Here is a 21,339-nt window from a genome sequence, read left to right as displayed (position 1 = left end):
GGGGGGGGGGGGGGGGGGGCAGAGATGTTTCCAGCAGCTGAGGAGTTCCATCTCTGATTCTAGTAAAAAAAAAAAATATCCGTCTGGTACCAAACTCTGATTCCATTCCATCTAGATAAGACAGCTGCTCTCTGCCTCTTGGTGATGCCATGGATTAATTAACATTTATATCAAAGTAGGAGATACTAATACAGAAATAATGGTGCACAGTGATTATTTTAGCATCTTCCAGTTCTGTTGCAGTCATTTAAAACACATTTACCTAGGGGTTAGGGTCAAAAAAAGCATAAAAACAAAAAACGGAAGGTTTATTTTTATTCTGCAAACAGTATTATTCTTTAGTAAAGTTATGGATTCAATAATTTCACAACTTGACAGATTCCAGTCATCCCAGCTTTAGGAGTTACTATTGCAAGTGTTTGTTTCTGCTTCCCCTCTGCAGCATGCCATTTGCTTATGCACATGGACAAAATTGCTTATAAGGCTCTGATATGAACCAAGTCAGGAAAATTTGTTTGGAAAAGTCAATTCCATGCTCCTGTGTCCGAAAGACTTAAGTATCCCTCCCAACTGAAGTCAAAGGGGCAGCATGCGAACTGTTGCTAGCCCTTTTAACTGTAACTATAACCACTAAATACCAACCAGTGTCATGTGAAAGTAAAAGTAATTCTCGTCTGCATCATATGACTGCAGCCAGGAAATGACGACTCACATATTTCAGGTCTTTCAATCCTTCACTGCAGACAACAAATTACCATGGCTATTCTTAAACCTCTATTTTAGTGCAACATGCTGATTACTTCTTGCTCTTTGTTGATCAGTGATTCTGCAGCATCAAAATAAATCAAAGCAGTCCCTTGAACTATTTTGTTGTTTTCTGTTTGTGGTGCACATTTTCATACACAACACACTTAGGATACTGCTATATTCTTTATTGGTTTAGAAAAGTCAAAATTTAGGCTTCTGACTACAAAAGTAATGCAGCCAAAATCATGACAGATGATCCTTCCTTCCTTTCTATTAACAATTGAATTATATAGCAACACACCAGTTAACCTTACCTTGTTTGTAGTATAGCTGTCCCAAATTATAAGTTTGCCATCCTGGGAGGCACTAACTAGAAGCCTAGAGAGGAAACAGGAGGTAAACACAATCATTGCAGGAAGACAATTGCCATCAAAATAAGTTCCTCTTTGTCTCCACTATCAAAACCAAGGTACTTGAAACCATTTAAGTATAGCATGTCATTACTCAATTCTAGTTATTAGCACCAGAAAGATTATTTTGGATGCCATCAACTTTAAGTGATGAATATTGTGCAAATATGTGGTGGGACACCAACATGTACACACATTCAGATTTCAGAAAGACGGTCGCCACGTAACAAGCATCTCAATCATGAAAACTGAGGCAGAAATGTCGCATGGAATTGGTGCTTGTGTGTTCTAGACACAGGTTTCACAGATTCACTGAGTGGGAATCTATACCATCAACTTGTTTTCCCTTTTCCTGTTTGTAGGACAGGAGTTAAAATTTTAAGCTGTCCAAAAAACCTGAATCAATGTCAGCACTGAAATACAAAGGAAATAAAAATGAAATGCAGTGAAGATATCACTAATGGAAGGGGTAGCTGTAGGAAGATTTTTTTTTAGTTTATTTCTTAAATCAACACCTCACTCCACACTCAGCAACTGTTTGACACATGAGGTTCTATTTAATTGTTCAGAACTCTCTTACATGCTTTTACTATGTTTAAAGATAGATGGGAATACTTGCATGAAACACCTGCTTGGCCTTTTCTAAGTAAATTCAGATACAATAGTCCAGTACAGTATTCAAATTTGTTCCATGCCTCTTCCTCTCTGACCATTTCCAGCTGAAAAGTGCAGTGCAATCACTGAAGTGCTTGTGTGGCTTTGCCTTTTTTTTTTTGATCTAGGTTATATTTTACAGCTGTTATGATGCACTTTTGCCAGACAAGAGATTGAATCCCTGTCTTTTAAATAACTGATAAAACAAAGAGTGCTAGAAGTAATGAATTCCACATTCCTGTGAGAAATGAGCTTCTTTCACAGGCATAGGAAAACTAAGGCACAAAACCCTACAAAGTTTAACTCATCATGTAACAATTGTCCGTTCCAATTTTTAATTACTAAGCAATTCAGAAGCTGAAAGTGTAACATCACAAATTATTTTCCATTTACATAATGCATGTTTTACTTTGTTAAGCACTTGGCTACTTTGTTTTAGTGGTTTCCCTGTACACATACACATAAGAGTTCGTGCAATTCCTTCACACAACACAGCTTGTTTACACAAATTTGATAAAAAGTAACTTTAATGATATCAACCCTCCTTTCTACTCTATTCTGAGTAGAAAGAGGCTAGCTGTAAAATTCCTTACTCGTAACTTAAAAATTCGTAAGGGGAAAAAGAATTTATCCATCCCTGCAAGGAAGCAGCAACAGGCTCTTAACTGAAGTTTGAAGATTTGCTGTCATTAGTGTGCCTTAAAATCCTTGTAAAGAAAAGAAAACGAAAGTAGCTGACACTGGCATCATTTAGCTTCTCTCTAGACTGAACATTAGCAGTTAGCAAGAAGAATTTAAGGGGAAAAAAAAAAAAAACAAGAAATGGTGAGACCTGCTGTATCACCACATTTCCTCAGAATTCACGTGGTACCACAACTATATTTTTTGGGTAAGCAGACATAACTGCTATTCTGGCAACAAATTTATTCTCATGAAAAAAATATGCAAGTCAGGAAGAAAAAAGTGATATTAATAGTTTCTGAGTTCTCCCGGTTGCCTGAATTCTCTTGGAACTAGTGGTTCCTAGTGGTAGAACAGGTAAATAACATTTCTGTGCACTCAACTTTCCAAAGCACAGTGAAGCCCAATGATCCAGTTCTGTATCACTAACACCCACCTGGAATCAGTCCCCCAGTGCATTGCATAAATTTTAGCCAGGTGTCCCCGGAGTGTTCTTCTAGTGCGCATTTGAATTCTCCCCACTGGGTCAATATTGGCTGTGATCTGTAATTAGAATTGTGTCATACCCTCAGTTTTTCACTACACAGTTTCAAGTAACACATCATAAATAATCACGTTTAAATGAGCATTGCAATGTAAATCAGGAAGTCTTACATTCTGAATATTGACTGATTTTTTAATGCCTAGCAGTTACTTTATTTTATGGAGTACTTGCTTATTTATCAAGCAAAAAGATCTGCTCTAGATGCAGCCTCTCTATAACATTTATAGAAACTATCCGAAATTACTTTGTTTTGGTGGTATCATCTTAGACCTCTAAGACTTCAGATCTCTGATGGAAGGGGTTTCTCCGTTTGGGTAATTTTTTTTTTCTACAATGGAGTGCAATGTGTTGGGCTTTAGACATGCCTCTACTTTTGTTGGATGAATAAGTAACTTGCTTTCAGATCCAGACGACCTTCCCTTCCAAATATTGGAATATTAAATTCAGAGTACTCCTGTTTTATTTTAACTTTTGGAAGATAGAAGTAAGCTTTGGAATAGGTGAATAGCAAAGTGAGGAAGTAATCAGTTTAGCCGTCCTTTGGCTGTTAAGTTTAACATAAATGAGTTCTCCAGCCTGGAGAAAAATATCGGTTAAAACAGCACACATTTCCAGTAACGTATATTGAGTACACATCACAACAAATCCAAGAGTTTGCAAATTTGTTTTATGGATAAAGTTTGCATACTTCTTCTGTCTCTGTGTTGCAGAATTATTTAGCAAGAGCATTTGAGCAAAGGTCTCTGCTTCTTTTCAAAGGCCATCAGAACAGTTCAGGTCTCAAATGAACAGGTAAAAGCATTTCCCTTACACAACTCTTCATGATGGACCTCCCCTATTAATAATACTGAAAGGTTTTTGTTTGTTTGTTTGTTTGTTTTGGGGGGGGGGGGGAGATTGGACTTTTTTTTTGCATACTTTCACCCTGGAAAATTGTATGTTTCAACCTGGAACACTGTACCTCACAAACTAAGATACGTATGTTCACATAATGTTGGTATTACTCTTTTTTACTTGGTATTTTGGTGACATTTTAAATGAATGAACTGAGAAGTCACTTCTGTACCAACACATTTAAATCAGACACATGGATTATTAGCAAACTCTCAAGTAAACAGACTGAAGTAGGTAGCAAGAATAAACAAGCAAATACTAGTCACCTCTGCCAATGACATAATCCACAGCAGACTAAATTCTCCCCAGGTTTCAAGATTTACTTCACTTATCTTTTTATACCATATTTCCTTTTCATAAAGGTGACAGATTTTCATTTAAAAACTCTTAAATGCTTACCTGAGCCAAGGTGGCATCTGCACATGCTTTTCTAGCATCCTGCAACAGAAGAAAGAAATCAGAGGAAGTTCTGCACATTTATTTGTGCTCAACTTCTGTTTTGTAAAGTTAATCAAGTCCTCACAAAATGGGGTTCAGAGAGCATTTTGGCTTCTTATCCAGAGGGGACCCATCCTAACCCCAGCACGAACATAACATGACAGACTGCTGTCAAAATATTCTGAGCATTTGAAACTTCCTTGTCATGAAACCTATTCCCCAAAAAAAGATCACAGACATAATGAAATGCAGCATTTACTATGTTCCATAAATAAATAATGAATACAGGAGATGCATCCATTTCTCAACTCGTTAGATACACAAATTGCTCTTTTGTTAGCAAACTGTCAGACAACAGCACCTTGCTTGAACAGAATCAGCTCAGAGGGGCTCAGCTGTTTTAGTTATGTGGGATTTTTCAATTTCAACTCTAAATAAGCATAACCATTTTAAGCAGATACTGAAGAGAAACAAAGCTTTTCCATTACTACCTAAAAGTGGTAAACAAGAGTTAACGACACTAAGTGTACAACTGGAATTTTCTTCTTACGAATAGTAAAAAAAAAAGTTATTAAAGGGAAAAACAAAAAATTTGGATCTTCTGCTCAGCAATATTGAATTTCCTTTTCCTAATGCGGATCTGATGCAATCCCATTTGCTTTCCAGCTGTTTGAATATCCCTTTACCAGAAAAACTGATAAATCAGGAAGAATTTGACAAAAACTCAACATGGACTGATACAGATGAGACGAGTATATGCAACTGCAAGGGAGAAAAATGGAGGAAAACAACAAAGCTACTATCTGAAACCATGAAAATCTGAGACAAAAGTTCCTGAACCATAGAAGGAAGTAGAAAAAACACGTCTAAGAAAAAGAAAACAAGCTCAATAACTTCATTTTTGCTGTAAGAAATGCTGGGTAGTAGAATAGTTTTCCAGAGGAAATACTTTGGGGCTTTTTGTTCAGACTTAGTAGATTTTTTTTCTGCCTAGGAACACAAACTTCAGAGAATTATTCCAGGCTAGCAGTGGGGAAAACAAATTGAAGAGGCTTGTGCAGATATTCCTGTGAAGTGCACATGGTTTTGTAGTTATCAGCACCTGCCCAAACTCTGCTCAAGAAGCACATGCAAACATCCTCTCTGCGTGCGTGTGCACCCACATGCGCACCAGTGTATATGCAAATCCTTGTCCCAGGACTCAGTTTAAGCTGTAACCAGTGATCTACACTGTCGCTTGAAAGAAGTATTAAACAAAAACTAATAGCATCTAAGCAAACTGTCATACTAATAATTGGTTTATGCTCATTTCAGGATGAATGCTACTCCATAATAAGAGTGCTCTTGCTTGTTTTCATGCAGTAATACACTATATTCTCTTTTTCTATACAGCTTTTACATCTGAAGGGACTGAGATAATAAATACAGTTTTAGAAAAAAGCCAATATATATATCCATTAGACTAGTCTTCAGTCTTTACAACAGTATCAAGTAATTTACTGTGCACCTCACTGAAGTTTGCATTCTCAGCGGACATGGACTTCAGAAATTATAGCCTTAGGTTTTATCATTATAATTTTTCTTGGAACATGGAAACTCATGCTTGTAGAGGACAAGAAGCCATAGAAGTGCCTGAGTACCACATTCTCCCCATAGAATGTTACAGGGAAAGAGAAGATGCCTTGGTTTCAATCTTGGGGGAAATTGTAACCAATAGAAAAGAGCCAGTGTCTGGGTAAGATGGCTTAACACCTGTTCTAAATTAGGTTCAAATCAAAGCCTCATGAATTTTGGCAAGGATACACTTAAGTTTCAAATTGCGTTCACATGGTAAACATGCAAATGCACTCTGAACAACTACATTGACATACACTAAAGCCAAAACTGACACAGGAGGGACTAAGCAAGTACCTTATGATCTTGCCATGGACAAATAGCTGTGAAAAATTTTTGGCAAAATCTGAACCAAGACATGTCAGCTAGCTTTTGACAATTCCTACCATCTAAGGCCCCCCCCCCCTTTTTTTTTTTTTTAAAGTGGGGGAAAGCAGGCAAGGAGAAAGTGGAAGGGTATGAAGAAACTTGTCAGAGAACAGGGAGTTCACGTATTCTTGGACTACGCCTGTTGTGTGCGAAGTCTGTCCCTACTTACTCCATTGCCATGAGAAGAACAAATACTCAGACTTGTAAGCATGGTGCTGCAGCACACAGATTTCATTCTGTGGAGTTAGAGACTGGTAGCATTTGGTACCAGCGACAAATATGAGCTTTGCAGTCAGTTTAGACACTTCCTGTTGGCTGGCTAGCCAGAAAGCAATAAAAGAATACTTCCCATATACTACAAGTTTTGAGAAAGGCCTGAGACAGAGAGGGAACAACGAAGGCATGTACTACAAACTTAACCCGAGACAGGCAATAATTTTACTTAGTTTTGACATATCCTAGATTAAAGACTAGGACTTCAGAACAAACACAACAGCAGAAAATTTTATTTCTTTCTATTGTTGTACTGTATCTTCCCAGATCTTTGCAACAGATCACTACCAGATATGACTGGTTATTCAGAGAACAGATGCTGAAGACTGATGGAAGGAACATGCAAGAAGGGACAGGAAAACGTACCAGGCATAACCTTAGCCAGAGTCTGCTAATTAAAATCCTCTGTCATAGGCTGAGATGTTCAAGATAAGCTCTGTGAAATACAGGCTATGATGCACAAAAACAACCAATAGTTTTTTGTATCACTTTATACAGGATTTTTTTTCCTTTCAATATGTAAGAGCATTGTTACCATCAACCTACTTCAAAGAACAAGTTCCTAAAGAATTTCACAGAAAGAAGTACTAGTTACATACAGAGAAATCACATTGAGTAAGAAATAACTAATAGGCAGTTTCAGCTGTTCTATCTTTGACGTCCCTCCTACAGAAGCATGAGACCTCAACCAAAGTCTCTGTGAATCTCAGCATCGGTGAAGACTTAAAATTGGTCCGTACTAAAATCATTTAGCATCACTGAATTGATTTTGAAAAATGGATCAAACTTTGTTCTGCATACATCATGCTCCCCTCCCCAATTAATTACAAGACTGACAACATTCCAGTTCATGTTACGTTTCATAATACATTTTTCAAATTAAATCTAAAACAAGTGTCATTTGGACTACATGGTTCTTTTAAATAAATAGACTGTTTTCCCTCTACTTCTTTTATTCAGTAACAGAAAATGAGCAGACACCATCTATTCAGAAAGATGTACTACATTGCTATAATCTTCATCTAAATACTGCTATTTCACAAGACAGTCCACAGATACAGTTTATGTAAACCTTTAACCATGCTCAGGAAGTTTTCATCATCTTCATTCTTCAGCTTGTTTTCTCACAGGGTTACTGGAAGTTTAACAAGGCATATGTTTTTGAATTACCATTTAACTATTTAGTATGAGGTCAATATCTGGAACCAACTTACTGCCCCAAATTTGTTCTTTTAGCTAGGTTCCTCACAAGTGCACTTGAAAAGAGAATGCGAAATAAACATTCCAATAAAAGGGAAAAAACTGTTACGATCTGGCTTAGAAAATTTTCATTAACTGTTCATTTTAATCTAGTACATTTTGTGGATTTGTGTAGCTATCATTTTCTGAGCACTATCAAGAACCAAAAAGTAATCTAAAGTACTTATATGTGCTTGCACTTTCTAAATATCCACGACTAACTTTAACACTGTGAAAACATCCAACACATCCGCTTAATACATCATTTCTGTCCATCTCTGTCATCCTCAAGATACACAAATCATCATTCATCTCTACTGTGAAACAATACATACTCTGATTTGGTTTTTCAGTTGCTCAGCCTCCTGGCGTAACTGGTCAAGCTCACTCATTTTCCTGTGCTAAAGGTGTGCTTCGCTGCCACCTCTGAGACAACCGGAAATCTGAAAGACAGGTGACAGTAACGAGAATTAGAAGAAGTCATAACTTAAAATTATGAGAAGACAGTCCTTTGATTTATCTCAAACAGTGCTTTAAAAAGGCAGTGATTGGTTTATCAGCATTGAAATACAAGTGATTTTCCCTGAAAACTCTTCACAATATGGTGTTAACACGGAGCGTGCTTAGTTTTTTTTTTTCCAGTCACAGTAAATAAAATACAATTTGGACTTATCCTTTTTCTTCCAGGCCGCTATTCTTGGCATCTTTTCTTTCATTCATATTTTCATGTTTTAACTTTGTATAAACTCAGTTTTACCAGCGGATAATACAAAGGTTAAACGCAAAATTCAGATATCTCTGTAGGACTTAATAGAGTAAGGAATCCCACTGTCAAAGAATAAGAATTGGAAGTATTTAGAGACTGACAGAAGCAATTGCAAAAGGCTGTAAAAAGGCCTATTGTGAACTCTGTCCAAAACACAGCAGTTATGAGAAATGCTGTTCTAACATCTATATAAAAGGAGATAGTTCATTAATGTTGTCCAAGTTGTTACTTGTCAATTACTAAAACATCACCCTGAGAGTTCCCAGACAGAATTCTAACATTAATGTATTGTCACAATATAATCAGTATTTTTTTTGAATGTTAGGGTGCTGGGAAGAGTTTGAGCAACTACTGCCCACTGCCATCTCTCCCCACCAACACCTGATTTTCCTAGCATTGATATGTCCCAGATCACTCACTAACGTATCGCTCTGTCACTGTACTCTGCAGCCAAAAACATAAAGGCTCAATAAAGCAATCATCACTGACCCCTCCCAAATATTCCATATATAGTTCCTCAGTTATTGGACCATTTTCCCATACAATAGGCATATAGGTATCTTCCAGTCTGTTCCAAAAAGATGCTGGCATGTTCACACTGTCAAAATGTTGGCATTCTCACTAGTATTCTATACTAAACTCATCAGTACCTAAACTTTTTGTTTTAAAAAGCTCTGCCTGACATCAATATAAAAAGCTGAAGAAGCATGCTAATAAAGTTTGCACTTTACTGTGAAACAAGGTATTAGATCCATTTTCAAATACTACATAGAGCACCTAAAGTTTATAAAAATATACTACCGGTAGTCATTTGAGAACATTTTATTAGTCAGAACTGACCTTTTACTATTAAATAATGCAAATGCTTTGCTAGCAGTTTTACATATTATTCTGTTAAGATTTAATCAGCTTATTTATCTTTGCAAGCATGAGGGTTTGGTTTTTTTTTTTTTTTTTTAAAGCTCTTAGGCAGTCCTTCCCAAGGGGAAGGATGAGAATAACTTCCAAATTTTTACCTAATCAGAGTAGGGGAGAACATACTGTGAAGGCAACTTAAAGCAGTAGAGCACACATCACTATCTAAGAAAAAGTTTCAAGAGCTAAAGCTTTGGCATTCCCTAAATAGTGCTATCCCACACAACCCAATACAACTCCAAGCTCTCTTTGCTAGTATACCAAACTGAGGACCTTATGGAATTTACACGTCTTATCTTGTCATATAATCATTTACAAATTTACACTCTTGGCTTAGACCCCAAATATTTTAGAGAATCAATTTCAGTTAGTTTCTTTCTCAAAGCCTCCATTCGTTCAACTTCAAAGCCCTTCACTTTATTGCGAAACTAGGTCTCCTTCTCTCTTCTGCTTCCAGGGTCACCTTTAAGCCCTGTTAAGATTGCTTGTTCAGCTTAGTCCAAAATCCAGTTAAGACAAAACCTGTCAAGAGTGTTTTATTATCCCTAACCACCTTTCTTTCTTTTGAACATTTGTCTGTTTCTCAAGATGTTTTGTTCCCTGTAAATTTAAGACATAACACCCCGCAGTTGGGTCTGCCTGCAGTTTTTAAGCACAGGTTCATGACAGTCTACAGCTCCTATGTGGTCCAGCCCTACTATGAACTAGCATGCACTACTCCTGTCAAAGGAATTAAACTATTTTTAAAAAGAAACTGCAACTAATTCTCAGATCTTTCAGCTTTTTAATATCTTATTTCTGCCATTCCCTAAGTTAATAAATAGCCCAACTCCCACTAAACAAATACCAGCCTCTCCAGGCAGAGTACAAAGACTTTAAAGATGGCATCACCCCTATTACAGGGAAAGAAGTTACAATCCAAAACTTAAACGTTCTGCTCAAGGTCAGAACAACTCAATGACAGGATTAAGATAAAGATTTAGGACACACAATTCCAGCTGCAGAGTTGCAGGTAATTACACTGAAGATTTACATGCAGCTTTACTTAAAAATATAATAGGGTGAATAATCTAATGTCAGTCAAAGCAGGTATGTCCTCCTGTAACAGAAAGCTTAAAATAGTGCCAATTGATTTTTACCAGAGCTTGTGCACTATGCAATAAAATCCTCTCACATTTAAGTAAAAAAAAAAAAAATCTTTGTATGGAATAGAACGAAGTCTAAGGAGATGAACACTAACCCTAGTAAAAGAAAAAAAAGAAAAAACACATTGAGAAAGTTCACTTGACAGAAACCGAACCTCGTAGTTTCATCGCGGGTCATTTGCATACACACAGGAGTTCAAACCATGTCAGAGAAGCTTATTTCATGCTTGTGCCTCGTTGCTTAATACTGCACGCACAGATGGGCACTGCTGCAAGTGGCAAAGCCAGATCGTGCCGAGTGTTTTCTGACCAGTGGTAGCACCGAAGCAGTAACGCTGATGCAGACATGTAAGAAACCGAAAGGAAGTCAGGCACAGCCTGCAGTTGATAGGATGGCACAATAACTTGGGCAGATGCGTGCCCTTCTTCACACAAATAAAACTTGCATGACATTTTGAAATGTCTAATACAGTAACTCCACAGAGCCTCCATTCCCAACTCTCGCATCCAATTCAAGACAGCACTCTGCACCAGGACTCTGCCTCCATTTCCTTCGCACTTTATGGAAGGACAGAACAGCCCAAACCCCTTCAAAGCCCCCTAAGAATTAAAACAAACAGAACCTAACTAACGAACGCCTTTAGCCAGACATGTGTACGTGGATCTTGACTTCCAATCACTTGCTAGAACTCACACTTCAGTATTTGCTGCATGACGATCTGTAGCTAAGTGCCTATAACCCTGGAAGTCTTCCCAACCTGTAATACCATGTATCCGTAGGCAAGTATGCAAGGTGAAGTTAAATACGCTTTTACAGCTGATGTTCTAAGTTAACATTTCAGCATTCCAAGCAGCTCCAAACTCTGAACTGCATTTCTGACACAGCATCAATAGGAATTGTTTAAACCAGATTTCCACATTCTCTTTGTAGTCTTTGTTGCTTGAACATCAACAGGAAGTTCTAATTCCTGCCAACTTGCCTGAACTCACTCACACTCAGGAAATGAAAATCCTAATGAAGCCAAGGGCATCAAAATATAGGAGTGTTCTGAAGCAGACCGTAAAATTTATGGGTCAACCAGCCCATCGACTTGGCCATTTCCCCACTTCTTTTACATTAAATCTTATGCAATTAAATTTACGCCAAAAATACAAGACCTGTGGTTTTCATCCTCATCTGAATTTCTGTACTAGCTGTACAGTAAATCAGCACAGATTACTAGTACCCAGCATTAAAAAAGGAGAAAGAAATGACAACCTTTGAAAGAACAGGAACAGGTAAGGTCAGTTAACTGTATGGGAAAATGTTTTCACCTACTGGCACTCTGGATACACAGGAAACTTTTATACAGATTTATTCATATTACAGACTGAAGCAGCAGAAACTTCAATACAGGATTTATGCTCATCTGAAGCAAGCACAATTTACCATCATGAAATAATATACTCTTGCTCCTTGGCACATTCTAACAGCATTTAACTACATTCTAAAATAAGGTTTCCAAGAGAAACTGTAAGTTTGATAAGGATGATGCTTTTATTTCTGGTGTTTTGAAGGAAGTTACTTAATTTCCAAGTCAAGCCAGCCTCGTGCCAGAAGTCACTACTCAAGTTCCACATTCCTCTTTTCTAAATTATCACCACAGATGTGAAGAAATAGGTAACAGTCAAGCTCATGCTTACCTCACTTTCCTTTGAATACGTTACTGTGTTCTTGAAGGCAGGCTTCTCGAGAATAACACGTTCACTTTGCTGAACTCACTCAAGACCTTTCCACAGGCTGAAGTGCTTAAGTGTCTCTGCTCTAAGCCTAATAATTCCCCCTAATCTTGTTGACAAGTATACCTTGTAGATAATTCTCTTCTTGCTAGGGACAATAATACGCGTACTTGCAAGGCAGTTTACTACTCCTCACCACTCCAAATGACACAAGTCTCTAATCTCTTCTCACAAGTTACCCACAGAAGAGTCACTTTCCCGTTTCCCACCTAGGAAAACCAAGCATTGTCTACAGCTCACTTGTTACTCTCCATACATGATAAACTTTGCAACTCAGTTATGTCAAAAGGATGTATCACATCACTCATCTCAAATTTCCATTTTCAATTTTCTCTATGCCACATAAGACAGGCAGTCAATTATATATTGAACAATAGAAGATTCTGCACAGAATCTTTGAAAAAATAGAAAACTTTATGAAATCTACAAAACTTACAAATACTTCCTGCAAACAGAGATACGTTTAGGATCCCAGTATAACAACTCTCATTTAAAGATAAAGCTCACCCCTCAGAAAACAGTGACAGAACAATTAAAGGGCTAAGGAAGAACTCAAACCCACTCATTTCATTGCTACAGCTTTAATATCCTTTCCAGAGCTCAAGCTGTTTATACAATGAAGCCGTTACTGGAACTGAGATATCATTAATACCATCACTTTTGTATGTAGGCTAGTGCTTACCTCTACTGAATTACAACAGAACTCATCCAAACGTATATCCTTGAGTTAGGTAAATAGGATTTTTCTCTAAAACTACCTGATAAGAGCAATGAAGCAAACCTTACAAAATAGTTCATTTTTATTTTCCTTTCCCACACCATTCCTATAGAGAAGATGGAACATTCAATCCTCTCCTAAATACCCTGTCCTGTGAATAACCTCCACAGATAAAAGAGACCACTGATTTTTCAAGTCACAGCTAAGTCAAATATTTAGAAAGGTCTACCCCTTGGCAGCCAAACTTTGTTTGCTACAAGGTATTTTTACAGCACAGGAGTACAATCTAACAAGTAAAACCATCAGGACATTGTTGAAGCGAAGTCTGGTAACACGAAGGAAATTTATACTGTTGAAGCATTACCCGAGTATAGTCATTTCATAAGGGTAGCTAAATCAACTTTCTCCCAAACGAACACGCTGTCTGGTATTTGTTCCCTCAACACCTTTCCTGCTAATACACATCACTCCAGCATGTATGAAACAGCCAAAGAAAACCACCAAAACATGCATCACTTGTGAAAACAGAGCCAAAACTTTACAGTTTTAACAATGACTTCACATTATGCCTACCCGACAGTCTCATAGCAGGTCATCTGATTAAAGGAAGCTGTGCTAATCTATCTGATACTATAAATCCTATTAGTAACATGCACAGCAGCTTGTACGTTTTCACAATGACAAAGGAATTATACGCAATCCACTGTCAGTTCCAGTGTTTTGGCATCGTATAGACTTTGAAAAGCTATAGATTTTTTTTTTATTATTTAAACAAAGTACATATTGATTCCTATTTGACTCTTATTCCACAGAAAACACAGTAAATAAGATCATAATTGCCTGTGGTACAAATTTGTGGTGTTCACTCTACCATTTACATGTTCCAAATAGAAGACAAACACTCAGAGGTGCCTTCCGACCCAAGTACACATCTGCAGATATAAGAAAGGGATGGGATCACAAGCTTCTGCGATAGAAGCTTTATTTGAAGGAAACAAGCATGTGCTGGATAGCTCAAAGACGCTGGCTTACTACAGCGTACTGGTTAAAACAGAACAAAAGCTTACATAGAAAATAGGGCAGAAAATACTGGCAATATCATAATGCCATTGTGTGAAGCAACAGTTTGTTTGCACCTGGAACACTAAGTTCAGTTCCAGTTTCCACACCTCCAAAAAAGAACACAGAAGATGTCTAGGGTTGACCAACACAAGTTATTAGAGAACACCTCAGGAGATGGGTTAGCTTGTTGCTTGCTTTCTGAAAAATAGCTGAGTATCTAGTAATGGAAAAAAAAAATCTAACTGAAAAACTTCTTTCTATTCAACACACAACTAACCAGTAATGCTCACCACAGACTAAAGGGCTTTGCAAGACGCAAAATCATTTTTAGTTAATAGTCGGGAAGGTAATGAAAGTTCCACTTTTCCAAGAATATTAGTAGCAATTACAATTACACAATATAAACACTGAAACTTTTTGCTTCTGCTTTAATACAGGAAGACTGAAAAGAACGGTCTGACAAAGAACCACTTTGCTAACAAGAAATTTGGCCCTGTTTTGTCAAACATGGCTGATAAGTAATTTTTCATTCATGAGAGAATAACTGTTCTAATCATCTTTTTTATTACAGTTCCCTGCCCTACTGAGATGAAACAGTTTCATCTATGGTCTCCCCCTGGCTTTGCCAGTTCCATTTCTGAAGGCAGGCAGGCACTAACATCTATTATTTAGCAAGTTTCCTGGCCATTTTAAAATCCTTCCTGTTGACATAAGAGCACGCATACTACAGTTGAAAATAGGTAGACTTGCATAGACTAAGAAATAGCTAAAAAAATGGTTAGCCACTTTTTAAAAATAGTACAAGTTTCTCAAGCACTAGAAAAAAGGAACTACCTTATTCTTCTACTTACATTTTCTCTTACTACAGTAGAAAGCCAACTTCTGCTGTCAAACATGTAAATTCTGAAAAGAAAAACATCAGAATGAGTCCAATGATTAAGAAATAGCTTAAATTTCTTAACAAATTTAGCAGAAATTCCAATACTATCAAGGCAGAGATAGTTTTTGTTACTTAATGTGAACAGCTGGCTTGTCTTCATGAAGAAGAAGTACAACTGCTTCAGTAGTAACATTACCATAACCAAAAGACTTGCTCAAGAAGTTTTTAATGTTCTTTTTAAATAAAACTCTTGCAATCCTCAGACCACTAGTTCTTCTCTCCCCTAGCAATACAGAATTCCCTACTGTTACAGTGTTTAGGGTTATGACAGAACACTGTCTCACTCACACAGCACTGGAATTTTCTCTGCCATACAAAGCGCCCCTCAAAATGTACATTTTCAAAGCACTGAAATGATTTCTGCTCAATACTGTTCCTGAGGTATGCTTGCTTTCCAAGCACAGTTAAATATCAAGATATCTATTTTATCAAAAGAAGTTACATAAACCTCCTACTAATGCGCTCAAGTGAGAGCACAACACCCTTCCCTCTAGAAGGGCAACAACTTCTAACCACTGAAGATACGAAAAAGTAATAATTGGCATATTAAAGAACTAACACATTGCACTCTGGAAGACGTTAACAACATAACATACAAATTGGCTTCACAGCAAATTGACAAGGCTTCAAGAAATTTCAGACTTCTTCCTTTGGCAGCACAAAGTAATGATTATCATTCACCCCATGATTTGGGCTGTTCACAACTATGCATACATTTGAAAGAGCTGGGATCTCTCCTATCACAGAGCAAGACAAGGGCCACGAGTCACGTCAATGGAAACCTGAGTGTACATCTTCAAACCCACTGCATCAGGACAGCGAAAGATTATTTTAGGCATAAAGCAAGAACGTAATGAAGCAAAGTTATCTTAAATCAGAAGGCCAGTCTACAACTTGATATACTTAAAAATGAAACGTTAACATGCAATGCAAGTTTCTGATTTTACAGTTCACTATTAGCTGGAAAATTTACCACCTACTTCAGCGCTCGGTATGGAGGTTAAGCTACTTAGGATATGGGTCATCCTCATCCAAGCCCATTTATAGATGAACAGTTTAGTACTGTGATTATGAAACTCCCAGCGTAAGCAGTTTTGCTTGTTACTGCCAGAACACCACACTTTCAGACATAAAACAGTAACTCACGCTTGGAGGCCAAATTTCTTCCCCCTCCCGGCACCCCTAAGGAAACAAACACGTCTGACATGACTGTTTTAACATCTGAAAAAAAGAACCACTATTCATCTTTCAAAAGTTCACAGAGTAATTTATCCACACTGCAAACATCATGAAATCTAGTGGAATTCTGAGAGAATTACCTGAAGCGTCAACAAGTAAAATTACACTGGAACACTAACAGCGCACAGAATACACAAGAGCAAAGGCCAAAACACACACCATTATTGTCCTGTGCTGCACCCTCATTAATGCAGGAGAGGTGTTGCAGATTTCATATGCTTTCTGCAAAAAAGAAAAACAAAAACAAAACAAAAAAGCTACTTTAAGCAGCCTGCAAGAAGAGTAAGGAAGCATAAAGCAAACTTTTCCACAAAATTCAGTTTATTCTTTTAAATCAGGTTAGATTTTCAGCTAGGTATGCTGAAAAAGCATCCTGTGATGCCTGCAGAATGCAAGCCTGGCACTGAGATATCTTCAATTCTGCGTTACAGATGGAGCTCATTTAAGAACAAAAGTAGGCAAACCACTTAAGAGAGAGATTTGAATTGCCACAGCTTTCCATTTTTAGATAATATGTAGCCTGGTAAAAGCAACATGTAAATTACAGGCTACCTCATTCATCACACCACAGTACTGGCTCAGCAAAAAATTAAAAAGAAATTCTTGTACTTCATACACTGCCTTAATCAGCCCTTATAGCCCTGCTTAGCTGACAGCTTGAGGTTCTCAGCATCAGGAACTAGGGCTTCTAAAACAGGAGAGAACAAAGTACCGCAGAATGCTTCAGGCATGGTTCAAGTGGTTACACCATTACACCAAAGCACCTGGAGGTCAGCCAGCCCCACAGACAGCTGGGGGAACAACCAGGGTCCCCTTGCCCACAGCCTTCTGCACAGCAGCCGGACTAAAAGGAAAAAATTGCAGCAACTCTCAGAGGACAAAAGCACCGTAACTTCTGGGTAAAGCTTCCCTACAGGTACTCACTGCTGTCAGTCTCATGGCTTTTAATTTAAATGTATTGAAGTAGTTACACCGAGGTGACAACTTCGCTTCAAACTCTCTCAACCCCAACACCCACCAGATTACTGGAGAGCCTCCAGCCAAAAGACACGAAGTTGATGAAGGGATTGGAGCATTGCTCTGATGAGGAGGTGCTGAGAGCTGCCCAGCCCGAAGGCAGCTGACGAGGGGTTTTATCAATGTAATTTAAATTAGATCTCTGTCAACACTAGTAAAATCAAGTTTCCACAACCATCATGCCACTTCAATCTTAAATGATTGCATAAACCATCTTCCTACAAGACTGGTACATAAGGTTGGGTTAGCCAAGGCACTCAGCGACGATTCCGTTAGAGGAAAAAAACAAACCCAAACTAATAGAAGATTGCAAGCAACCATCAGCGTTACTATTAAGGTAAAAAACACTTCAAATGAAGTCACTTTGCTGATCTAATCCATCTCCCTTAGCAACACCCACCCATGTGAAGGGGACGCCCAGCAAGGAGGGCTGGACACGGGCAGACATTCACTGCTTTAGGATGCTTCATTCCAGGCACCCAGCACTTACCACCACACTAACGTATCAAGCTACATGGCAGAGATAACAGCAGTAACACTAGTAATTGGAGGCTACTTTCCTTTATTAAAATTATTTCTTACACACTACATAGCTGATTACTATCACAGAACAGTATCTTAAAACCCAAGAGATCACGTGACCTTTCCCAATCACTGCCAACAACGTAAAATCCCAGTTATGCCACTGGGAAACAGCAACCAGAAGTCAGAAATGTAAAGCTATGTTTCAGTGCTATTCTGTACACACAAAACTACCCTCAGTTTGATGGATTGGTCCTAACTTTCATCATAAGCAGCTTTATCAGACAGCAAAAAGCTTTGAAGGATGTCGATATCTGTATGGATATTGCTCCTTCGAGAGCTGACCATAACTTTAACATCACAAGTGACATTTCCTTTGTTTTTCTTTACCTGTTTCCAGAAATCTGGAAAACACTTTCCTCCAGTAGGGATTTGTGCACTTTTCCTCCACTGCTGACACTGCATTAGGAAAAAAAAATTACTCAAAGCAGCATGAAACACTGGAAGAACACTGGGTAAGGAACAGAGCTCGGTTCTAGGGCCTTACTGAAGTTCTGGCTACATTCCTTCATCCTGGAGCTTTGCTCACACAGAACAGCACATGAAACAGAAAAACCGAGACCGAAAAGATCTACACAAAACAGTCTGACCAGTCAACGTGGCCTTCCATCAGTCTGCCTTCAAATAAGCTGTGAGGGCAGCAGTTTTAACACACAGTAAGTAACATTAATAATAGTGAAAAAAACATCATACATAGCTTCTAGTGCTCAGCAAAAAATAATTCAGCTTTTAGTTCAGAAAATTCATGGTAGAAACCAGCTGTAACTAATATGGAAACCTTGTAATGCCTTGCAAAGCCCACATTCATTAGGACGGTTTCACATTTGAAGTCCCAAATTAAATTTGTCTCAGAAAATGTTACCTTTGTCTCCTCCAAATGTGTTACAAACTAATTCATAAAAAGTTAAATTCTATGTGCAAAATCCTCGATGTGTCACAGGCTATTTCCACGCAGTACAGCATGTCTACTGAATGATCACCCAACTCCACCTCCATCTGCTTTGCATAATCCACCAGCTTCTGCTTGCATGCCCAGATTTTCTAAGACCCGAGGACTCATCATTGCCTATATTTAAGAAGTATTTGAAAATAAGCCTTGACAGTAGTTTGCCGTTCTCTTAAAATGTAACACTGATCGGCAGGGAACAGCGTTAACACAGCCCGACAGCGCAGCGGCCCAGCTCCTGCCACCAACAGTGAATGAACTCAAGCTGCCTTCACGGAAGACAAGAGCCCTACTGCCAAAATACTCACATTTCCAGATGCTAATCCCATGACCTACATTTCAAAAAATCATACTGATGCAATATTTAAGCATAAAAATCTGGCCTGTAACAGGTCATTTCATTAATCCTTTCTAAATTCATCTGCAAGCTAGGTACGTTATTAAAAATCTTAATTCTAGATGCAGCATAGAATTTACATAAACAAATAGAAGAACTGACTATTGCAAACATACTTTTCCAAACAGGGGTCTTATGAGATCTTTAAAGTAGTTCAATATTAATAACTATTGTAGCTTTAGCAATCCAAGTTAAAAGGCTTTCTAAGTACATCCTTTCTGCCTTGTTCTGGAAGAAATTCACATTTAAAAGTATTTTAAATGGCTGGCATAGGAAGCTAACTTGTTTTAAGAACAAAAATTACTGATGTTCAGTACCAGTTTTCAACAAACATTTTTAAATTGAGAATGTCAAAAGCCAAAACACTCCAGTTTTATTTTTTTTCCCCCCCGAAGTTACCTATATGCAATTACTCCTGAAGAGCAACACATCTATCAATAAACTGCATCAACTTCATCAAACTGGCCAGGGAATTTTTGGCTGTCCTCTTTCCTGACCTTACAATTAAAAGACAGTAAGTCGAGAAAACTTAAGAACTGTTTGCACATAAATTTCTAGCTATATCAGAAGAAAAAAAAGTTTCTGAAAATTGTCGTGTAATAAAATATCTCCTTATTCAAAACCAAGCACTTTTTTTTCAGTCATGTACTACCCGTCATCTCTCTTTCACACTGAAAAAGAAATCCAAGTCAGCACTGATGGAGAATATATTACTGTTAATTACCCAACATAAAAATGACTAGAGGCTTCTATCTGCAGAGCCTTACAGAAACCAAACAGTTGGTTCTAACTTCAATCATCATCTTTCATTGTTTCCTTTGACTCTCACCACTAACCTCCAGGTTTTTGGGGAGCATTTTCACTTCATTTGTAAATTGACCAGAGTGTTTACCCAAGCACAGCAGAGCATGTGCAATACAGCTATCTCCACCCTACACCAACAGTAGCACCACTGACACACACACATTTTCTTCCTAGTCAGAATTATTGCCACAAACAGGGCAACAGCTCTAAAGGGGGTAATATCTAACCAAGTATTACTGGATCCAAACACCATCTCCCTAACACACAACTAGCACAAGTATTTTTGAGATATCGATTTTCCAGCAGGTTTTGAATTCATTTTCTGTGACTTGTGTTCAATGAGTCCTCACAAAGACTGACGTATTTTATCATGATCATTTCTTCAAATTCTCCCTCAGCAACTCCACAGCAGGTGCTCAGGGGAGCACAACATGCGACGAGATAATGTCAAACAGGCATATGAATGGCTAGTTGCAAAAACGGGCATTGAGGTAGGCAATTACACCATCTCCTCTTACCAAAATCCTTAAGATCACAATAAAATCCATCAAGCGGATCAACTGACATTCACTGACAGTTACAGGGTAAGATGAGAGCACGGATTTTCCGAAGGCCCAAACAATACTGCTCTCAGCTCTGCTGCCAACACGTCTCTATCGGAATAGGTTCGCATGATCTTCCAATTTATCTGCTCAACACTACTAAAATGTGTGAAACAATACATGAATTACCATTACAGTGACATCAGGAGGTACATTAGGATCTTCTCTACAGTATTTATTTTATTAGAGGAGGGAACGGGCCATGTGATCACTTATTTACAATAAAGAAACTAAAGAATGAATACTAGTGAAAATAAAATAAAATCAGTAAGACTCTACAAGTACGAGCAACAAAAATGAGAACTTCCTATTGTTGCATTCTTTATTTCCATGAACTTCAGCTTAACTATTTTAATCAACAGAAGCTGAATCATCCATTTTATCCTACAAATGCCAGCTAGTAAAGAGTCAACTCAGTCAAAGGAGAACGAGCTGCTTCCTATTTTCACCCTTTAAAGAATGCAACTGACCAACTTTCAGGATGCTATGTTTAGCAACGTTACTTTTTGCATCCTTAAAAGTCAATTTAAAATTAGTAGAAAGACCCAATCTAATTAACAAGTT

The 21,339-nt window shown here is 37.9% G+C and overlaps 1 protein-coding gene across 12 annotated transcripts in view; it reads right to left on the bottom strand.

The window, feature by feature from the left end:
• GNB1 (G protein subunit beta 1) overlaps positions 1 to 21,339 on the bottom strand; it is a 45,369-nt gene that overhangs the window by 11,758 nt on the left and 12,272 nt on the right. For 5 of the 12 annotated variants that reach the window (XM_040533204.1, XM_040533215.1, XM_040533216.1 and 2 more), the window contains exons 2-5: positions 8,199 to 8,306; positions 4,330 to 4,368; positions 2,929 to 3,035; positions 1,062 to 1,125 (exon numbers count right to left, since the gene is read on the bottom strand). In XM_040533204.1, coding sequence (XP_040389138.1) covers positions 1,062 to 1,125; positions 2,929 to 3,035; positions 4,330 to 4,368; positions 8,199 to 8,255 — 267 coding nt within the window. In that variant the 5' untranslated portion in view covers positions 8,256 to 8,306. Of the gene's footprint in view, positions 1 to 1,061; positions 1,126 to 2,928; positions 3,036 to 4,329; positions 4,369 to 8,198; positions 8,307 to 15,099; positions 15,152 to 16,586; positions 16,650 to 18,356; positions 18,426 to 18,513; positions 18,657 to 21,339 lie in introns of those variants that run through there. The other 7 variants (XM_040533203.1, XM_040533211.1, XM_040533206.1 and 4 more) reach the window with 3 other exon arrangements.

Source organism: Cygnus olor, chromosome 21, assembly GCF_009769625.2.
Source record: "Cygnus olor isolate bCygOlo1 chromosome 21, bCygOlo1.pri.v2, whole genome shotgun sequence".
In the NCBI taxonomy this organism is placed as follows: domain Eukaryota; kingdom Metazoa; phylum Chordata; class Aves; order Anseriformes; family Anatidae; genus Cygnus; species Cygnus olor.
Note: the sequence above shows the minus strand (reverse complement) of the source record. Positions and strands in the feature narration are given on the sequence as shown.